The 8,801-nt window shown below is 34.5% G+C and overlaps 1 protein-coding gene across 2 annotated transcripts; it reads left to right on the forward strand.

Annotated features, from left to right (window-relative positions):
- The first annotated feature begins 519 nt into the window (after positions 1 to 519).
- On the forward strand, positions 520 to 6,459 carry zgc:77938 (Alcohol dehydrogenase class-3-like). 2 transcript variants are annotated; one of them, XM_067379721.1, is made up of 10 exons: positions 520 to 599; positions 2,024 to 2,099; positions 2,195 to 2,296; positions 2,444 to 2,594; positions 2,944 to 3,031; positions 3,137 to 3,356; positions 3,443 to 3,703; positions 5,605 to 5,737; positions 5,938 to 6,076; positions 6,205 to 6,459. In XM_067379721.1, exons 2-10 carry the CDS (start codon positions 2,082 to 2,084, stop codon positions 6,227 to 6,229), a joined length of 1,137 nt encoding a protein of 378 aa, XP_067235822.1. In that variant the 5' UTR covers positions 520 to 599; positions 2,024 to 2,081; the 3' UTR covers positions 6,230 to 6,459. The 2 variants fall into 2 exon arrangements, with proteins under 2 accessions (XP_067235822.1, XP_067235910.1); XM_067379809.1 differs by lacking the exon at positions 2,024 to 2,099 and having other exon boundaries at positions 527 to 599.
- Positions 6,460 to 8,801: the final 2,342 nt, after the last annotated feature.

Here is an 8,801-nt window from a genome sequence, read left to right on the forward strand (position 1 = left end):
TTATCTTGACAGTTAACAACTGCCATCATAAACTTGGCAAACTAGTATAAAAGACTGTTCTGCAATATGCACAAAGGAAAAGAGAGATAGGGCTATGTTTAGACAGTGATTATCTCCTGTATCTGCTAACCCAAAGGTCACTTTTCACTCATGCAGTAGCTATAGCGCAGGCACAATGATATAAATGTATAGGTATGGGAAAGGAAAAGTCATATTCACTGAGTAAAGCATTGATTGTTCTTTGTTTATATTCTCAAGGAGATTACAAGGAATGTGTCTGTTTTGATCAGAAACTTTTCCACACAATAAAGCCAAGTCTGTTGAATTTGATTTGGTTGTATGTTCTCTCTATTAGCAGTAGATGGCATGCTTGCAATTTCCATGGGGCTTGCTTTTTCTGCTGTTGGGAAGAGGAACGTTGACCCATAGTTATCTGTGGGTTATCCAATCACATGCAGGCAGCAGTTTCTTCAGCTGCTGGATTGGTCAATCATTCAGTAACACATGTTTTGAATAACTGTACTAGTGAACAGCTGCTATACGAAGTACACTAGTACCAGCAGGTCCTCTCCCGAGCCCTGACAAAAACAGCTCTGAATGTAAGTTATTAATAGAATACAAACATATGCAAACTGTAAATCTGTGCATGCAGTCATCTGATTTATTGAATGTGTTTTAAATATGGTAAACTACTCAAAAATACTTTACAGCCTTGAGGGATGTCACAATCCTCACTGTGATTTAATTTGAAAAGTATTTAGTATAGTGTCAGTACGATAATGTTAGGCAATGATTTGTACTTGAACTGGTTTTAAAATAAAGTGAAGTGTTTTTAAATGAAAAGAAGTGTGTACTGTTTTCTAAAATCATATTCAAAACATCATTCTGCTATGAAAAGTGCTCCATAGTTTGTAATGTAAAACCTGAATGCATATGAAGCACTTACATACTTCCTTATTGCGACACCACACAAGGGTGAGAAAAACATATGCTGCCATAAATGCAACCTCATGCTTGTGTGCACAGATAACTAACCAGGCTTTAACTAATGTATGATATGGTTCATGTAAGGTAGATCATGACAGCATGTTTAATGATGATAATCCATCAGAATATCTTTAAAATTGACACTTTATATGAAAGCTACTGTCCCCTTTCTTCAAATATGTTAAGCTAAAGTGGGATAGTACTGTACTTAAAATATGCCAACACAAATATTTACATTTGTGCAACAATACATTAATTTTCATAATTAGTATTGAAATTACCATATTTATTTGTTTTTCTATGTCTGTATGACAGTATGTTATTTTAAGTGATTTTTAATTTTTTACTTTAAAAACAGTGTTGCATCCATCACATTGTGTGTTAATGAATTTATAGCTATAATGTCAGAACCAGTAAATATTTTGGAAACATTCTGAAACAAGCCATTTTCCAGCCTATGCTGCCTATATACTTTTTTTTTTTTTTGGCAAACTTTTTGTTGCTTGTCGGCTTTTACATCAATGAACAATTAATTTTGAACACCTGAGTGTAATAAATAACCCAAAAATATTTCAAAAAACAAGAAAATGTTGCACACTATCTGTACTTATCAAAAAATATCAAAAATACTTCAGTAAGCCCATTGTTTCGGTCCCATGACCTTCATGAGGGCATACACAAATAGACGATTACAAGATGATCCAATTTAACATGACCAATCACTGCGTTTATTGAGCACATCATACAAAATCACCACCAATAACAATTAATGACATTATCATTATATCAATAAAAAATACATAAATGCATACATATAAAATACAAATACCATTATTTTGTAAAATACATCACATTAAATGACGCTTCGTCATTTAAACCCATTGGTGATAAAGTCTGAAGGGTAACAAATCATAATAGCTTCCTTCTCTGTAAAATCATTTCTATATTGCCCCTTCTTGGTCAGCTTGTACAGAAAAGAAAAAAACAAACTTTAACTCAATTTCAAGCTTTTTAATTGTCATTCATGTTCTTTTAGGAGGCTGTTTATTGGCAACTTTGAAAACGATTCATTGTATTAAAAGTGTGTAGTTATCATGGAAACTGAGGGCAAGGTAAGGACATAAGGGAAAGAGAATCATTAGATAGTTCTCATAAAAGAATGCTGTTTGTAGGACTATGAAATTAAATATTTATTTATTTTTATAAGGTGATCAAGTGCAAGGCAGCAGTGGCCTGGGAACCCGGAAAAGCACTCTCCATTGAGGAAGTGGAGGTTGCCCCTCCTAAAGCACATGAAGTACGAATTAAGGTAGGTCCGTTACACTCCTTTGCCCATGGCCATGTTTGTTTACATACAATGCATATATGTACACTTGCATATGTTATTGTGATGTGGTATCAATGGCCAAGCGCTATTTATGTATCAGAACAATGACTTTTAATTGACCCTTGTCAGATTGTAGCATCTGGAGTATGTCACACAGACTGGACTTTCCTGCATGAGGTTGGTAAAACTATGAATCCCCAACCCTTTCCTTTGGTCTTGGGGCATGAGGGGGCAGGTGTGGTGGAGAGTGTTGGTCCAGGTGTCACAAAGATGTCTAAAGGTAAACAAAAAGTGTAGACATATAAATATGTTAAAATATAATTAAAAAATTCCTCATTGATATTTTCTTTATTTAAAATGTAACTGACAGTGATGACTTCTGTAATATTTGAATACTGAATTGTAATTGGTCTTTTTCTTGGTCTTTTTGTCTTTATTAGCCTATGTACAAAAATGTAACAAAAACATGTATAAAGAGCAAATAAATAGATTAATAGTGATAAAAGATACAATAATTAATAAATAAGTAAATGATTAAAAAAATAAAAATGGCATGTAAATACATCTGCTTTATAGTTCTTACAATTGTGCTTTAATTTAAAACACTGCATTCTACCATTTATCTACAGGTGATAAAGTTATTCCTCTAGTCGTGCCACAGTGTGGACAATGTGAACGCTGCCTGAGTCCAAAGACAAACCTCTGCACCAAAAACTGGTGCGTTATTGTGATTTTTTTTAAGTTCTCCTAAACTCATAGACTAGATTAATGAGGTGGGTGATAAAATAAATCAGTTCTATTTAAAACCTCTTTATTTCCTAGGGAGAAAACTCAGCAGTGTGTTCTTGCAGATGGCACTAGCAGGATCACCTGTAAGAATCAGCAGATTCATCAGTTTATTGGTATCAGCACCTTCTCTGAATATACTGTTGTGCCAGAGGACAACGTCACCAAGATTCACCCAGACGCTCCTCTGGACAGAGTCTGTCTGCTGGGCTGTGGAGTATCTACAGGATATGGGGCAGCAGTGAACACAGGCAATGTGTGTGTGATTTCTACTGGCATAACGGCAAAAAGTAACATCCCACCAGCTTGTAGCGTGTCATAGTTTGGCATTGTCTTTCCCAGGTAGACTCTGGCTCTACATGTGCGGTGTTTGGTTTGGGAGCTGTCGGACTGGCAGCTGTCATGGGATGCAAGGCTGCCGGTGCCACCAGGATCATCGCCGTTGACATCAACCCAGACAAGTTTGAGATCGCCAAGACATTTGGAGCCACTGAGTTTGTGAACCCGAAAGACCACAATAAAGCAATTCAGGAGGTGCTGAGGGAGCTGACTAATGGTGGTGTTGACTTCGCTCTTGAGTGTGTGGGGAACGTGGGTGTCATGGTAAGTTAAGGCCCGTTCACACCAATGATAAGTGTAAAGATAACTAGAGCGATAACTATATTAACATCCACACCAATGCACGATAATGTTGTTTATGATAACCGTGCAGCAGTTATGTTGTCTGCTGCTTTAAATGCTCAAACTCTTTAAAGCAGGATGGATTCTGATTGGTTATCAATGTTTTCATCACACATTAGCTCAGTGGCTGAAAAAATCCCTAGTGTGGGTATCTACAGGTCGGAGTAGTGGGCATGTCGAAAGGTCTTTACAATTGGTCACGAATGGTGTGGGGTAGGGTTAGAGGTTAGTTTCTGTTGTAGCATTCTGTACATTTTGGAACCTTTTGGCACTCCCATAACTCTGACATACAGATATCCCTGTCTCAAAAATTGCTCTGAAAGTGATTCCAATGATATTGTTCCTCTGTGCTGTTTTTGTTATAGCTGTGTGGTGTGGATTTAGAACGATTTTTAAAACCAGTGTTGGGGAAAGTTACGTTTAAAAGTAATGCATTACAATATTGTGTTACACTCTAAAATGTTACTAATTGCATTACTTAATTACTTTTTATGAAAAGTAATCCGTTACATTACTTTTGTGTTACTTTTCTCACCTGGGATGGGTTTGCTTGTTTGTTTTTTGATAACAAAAAAAGTTATATTTTTGGCAAATGTTAAGGCCCTTTCACACCAAAAGTAAAATGAATAGGCTGTAGGAAATGCATAAGGATACAGGAGAAGGAAGTTCAACACTCTTATTTCTAAATCTAATCTAAAGTAATTTTTTCTTATTATAATGGTTGAATTAGATCATTAAAGGTCAGCAGAAAAGACATTGGTTTATAAAGTGAGATTAAATACATAAAGTATATTTGTGTAATTTAATATAGTTAATTATTACAGGTTTGCGTAAAATTCTGAGATTGCATTTCACTGTTTTATGCATTTTGAGGAATACTGAATGTTTTCGTGCAAGTGAGATGAATAAATGCATGTTCACATTTAGTCTAGAATTAAAATAACCATGTTTAGACAGTGCACACAACACTTTTGCACTTTATTTCTCTCAACATGCGAAATGTTAAAAAATAACCGAGTTACTTATTTGAAAAAGAGGATTAGGGCCAAGCAATAATTAAAAAATAAAACCATCTCGAGATTAAAGTTGTTAAATTTTGAGAAAAAACTTGTGATAAAATGTTGAGAATAAACTCGTTAAATTACGAGAAAAACTTGTTAAATTTTTAGAAAGAAACCGAGATAAAATGTTGAGAATAAAGTCATTAAATTACGAGAAAAGTCGTTAAATTACGAGAACAAATTCGTTAAATAACGAATTTGTTCTCATAATTTAACAACTTTTTTCTCGTAATTTAATGACTTTATTCTCATAATTGAATGACTTTATTCTCTACATTTTATCGACTTTTTTCTCGAAATTTAACGACATTTTTCTCATATTTTAACGAATTTGTTCTCGTAATTTAATGACTTTTTTCTCGAAATTTAACAAGTTTATTCTCAACATTTTATCTCAACTTTTTTCTTGAAATTTAACAACTTTAATCTCGAGATGGTTTTATTTTTTTTATTATTGCTTGGCCCTGATCCTCTTCTGTAAAAAAGTAACTTATATTTTGTTGTAAATTGAAAAAGTAATGTGTTACTTTACTGGTTACTTGAAAAAGTAATCTGATTACGTAACTCAAGTTACTTGTGTTACCCCCAACACTGTTTAAAACTATATCTTTATCATTATCATTATTATATAGTTTTTTTTATTTCTAGGAAGTAGGAACACTTTAATTGTCAAAGAGTCAAAGATGGCAAACCACATAGTCATAGAAAAACATTACTGATCTAGATTCATATGTAAATAAATGAATCTTGTCGTACAATCAGAGGGCTGCTGTGGAAGCGTGCAGTCCTGCAGGGGGAGTCTGTGTGATGGTGGGCTGGACCCGGACAGGGGAACTAACTCTGGTCTCTGAGGATATTCTACTTGGAAAAACTCTCAAAGGCTCCTATTTTGGCGGTAAAAGCATGCCTGGTCAATTAAAATATCACTCATGGTCATGTTTTGATGTGTATGTTGCAGGTGCAGTACCAGTTTAATGTGATCATTTTACAGTCCTCTCTAATTTTACTGTTTATTAGTGTAATGTGATTTGTTTGGGCGGAAGACACCTGCAAAAAAATTAAGTAACTTCTCTGTTCTTCCTATCTGATTGACAGGTTGGAAGAGTGTTGAGGCGGTGCCCAAGTTGGTGCAGGATTATATGAGTGGCAAGCTTCTGCTGGATGAGTTTGTGACACACAAACTGACTTTAGATCAGGTTAACCAGGCCTTCGATCTCATGATCACCGGAAAAAGGTTAGTTCTGTGAATCCACTAAAGATCTTGTGTTGTGCTGATAACATTTTTCATATACAACACACAGAAGTCTTTACATTAACTGATAATTATATAATATATGCTAATGTACACTTTCTCTTTTTCAGTATTCGTACTGTGATCAATATGTGAAATGAAGGTAGCGTCCTGTCTTCCTCCAACAGAACAATGTTTATGTTCATTTCTTACATTATATCCAGGGGAGAAGAATCAATGTTGTCATAATGCAATGTACAGTATGATTTCATACAGTATGTACTGCAGAGCTAAAATGTTTTTTTAATGCTAATATCCTCAAGGAATATACATTGTCACTTGTTAAATGTTTCACACAATAAAGCTTAAACTGATGCATTTGATTTGCTTGTATATTACTTTTACCAGTAGATGGCAATCTTGTACTACAAAACATCCTTTTCCCACTCTTTTGTCTTTCTTCTGTGTACTGTCTGAATGAAGACAAAGTTTGACTCTAACCTGTATTTAATTTCACTGAGGCTTGGCTAAATATCTGTGTTCTTGTGTTTATGTTCCACATCATTACAGAGCAAACCACCAGGACTCCATTCTCTTAAACATGTACCATTTCCCTTTGAAACCACTATCCACCAGTTCTCAACAATAATATTATCATCTGAGCCTTCATTGTCTTCTAGTAGGACATGCTGTGTGAGAAGCCTCTAGTAAAATAGAAAGAATTTTGTCTTAGGGAGATGGATGGGTGCGTGTCACTAGGGCTTGGGGAAACATGCAGCTGATCACGGGTTGCATTTTGACCTTGGTAATATTATATATTGATTTAATATAGCATGCTCTTGAGGGTTAGAATAGCAGTTGTGGCCTGTCAGAACCAGAGACAAAAGGCTGGCTTGGGAATGCCTCTCCATGATGAACTGGGATGGCTGTCCAGGAATAAATTGTAGTTCCATTCAGATCAAATGAATACTCTTGGCAGATCCCCCTCCCCCTTTTCCATCTTTACGTAAAATGGAAAAATGAAGCAAAGTCTCCCTCACGTTTACCCCACCCCCTGCTATATTGTGCAATCAATCAGAGATTCAAAGCTGTGATTTTTTTTTTGTTTCTCTTTCTATTGAGATCACTGAAAAATTGAGACATCAAAAGATAGAAGACAAGTAGCGACAGGTGTTTGTTCACTGCGCTCATTTGTAGATGCAGGGAATTTTGTAGAGGACAAAGGCCTACTAAGTTATAGCCTATTGTACAGGGAGATATCTCACTTTTTGAAGCTTTTCTCAAATGAAAGTCTAACTTGATTCAATTAATTAACACAAAATGTCATTTAATCAAGTGGACCATTCAGACTGCTTCTCTTCAGTTAGTGGGCAGAATCAGTAGTGCCGTTAAAAGTAGGCCTACCAAATATACATTTCTTAGTTTTGAGTTAGTAGCATTAGTATTTTTAAATCATGTAGTTTTTTTTTTTCTGTTTTATTTTAGAAGTAGAGGGTAGTGTTGTGAAATTCTACACTGTTATTTATCGTGACAATGTGTTAACAGAAAAAAACGTGTGTACAGTCTGTTGATTGTTTAGAAACATAAGTTATGTCTGGTTTAGTACATTAATGACTCTTTTGAATCAGTTTGTCTAAACAAATTGGTGATACACTCTAAAAAATGCTGGGTTAAAAACAACCCAAGTTACACTCTAAAAAATGTTTGGTTAAAAACAACCCAAGTTGGGTTGAAAATGGACAAACCCAGCAATTGGGTTGTTTTAACCCAGTGGTTGGGTTAAATGTTTGCCCAACCTGCTGGGTAGTTTTATTTAACCCAACTACTGATTAAAAATGACTATATGGCTGGCTTAAAATGAATCCAAAATAGGTGAGAAATTAAAAATCAGACACATAATTACTAGAGGCAACAATAATAATCAAAAGGTGTACATTTATTAATAAGCAATTTAATAAATGTTTATTGTTTATTATTCATTATCTTATTAATAAATGCTCATTTATTAAACATATTAATAAATGTTAATTTCCAGCATATTTTAGGTTCGTTTTAAGCAAGCAATACAGTAATATTTATACAACAGGTGAGTTAAATAAAACTACCCAGCACGTTGGGCAAACATTTGACCCAATTGCTGGGTTTGTCCATTTTCAACCCAACTTGGGTTGGTTTTAACCCAGCATTTTTTAGAGTGTAGGTTGAAAATGGACAAACCCAGAAGTTGGGTTAAGTTTGCCCAACCTGCTAGTTTTATTTAACTCAATTATTGTTTAAAAATGACTGTATTGCTTGCTTAAAATGAACCCAAAATAGGTTTCGAAATTAACATTTATCAATGTTTAATAAAGGAACATTTATTAATAAGTTTAATGAATAATAAGTAAACAAAAAACATTTATTTAATTACTTATTAATAAATGTTCACCTTTTGATTATTATTGTTGCCTCTAGTAATTATGTGTCTGATTTTTAATTTCCAACCTATTTTGGGTTCATTTTAAACCAGACATTTGGGAATTTTTTAAAAATAACTGAATTAAATAAAAACTGCCCAGCACATTGGGCAAGCAGTTAACGCAACCGCTGGGTTTGTCCATTTTCAAGCCATCTTGGGTTGTTTTTAACCAAGCATTTTTTTAGAGTTTATACACTACCGTTCAAAAGTTTGGTAAGTAAGATTTTTTAATGTTTTAAAAGAAGTATCTTCTGCTCACCAAGCCTGCAT

The sequence above is a fragment of the Chanodichthys erythropterus genome, chromosome 1, assembly GCF_024489055.1.
Source record: "Chanodichthys erythropterus isolate Z2021 chromosome 1, ASM2448905v1, whole genome shotgun sequence".
Taxonomy (NCBI): Eukaryota; Metazoa; Chordata; class Actinopteri; order Cypriniformes; family Xenocyprididae; genus Chanodichthys; species Chanodichthys erythropterus.

Bases quoted from the DNA above. Each gene is read 5' to 3' on its own strand.
- zgc:77938 (XM_067379721.1), top strand. The intron at 2,595-2,943 runs GTAAACAAAAAG...ATTTATCTACAG, and splicing joins TGTCACAAAGATGTCTAAAG to GTGATAAAGTTATTCCTCTA. The intron at 6,077-6,204 runs GTTAGTTCTGTG...TCTCTTTTTCAG, and splicing joins CTCATGATCACCGGAAAAAG to TATTCGTACTGTGATCAATA.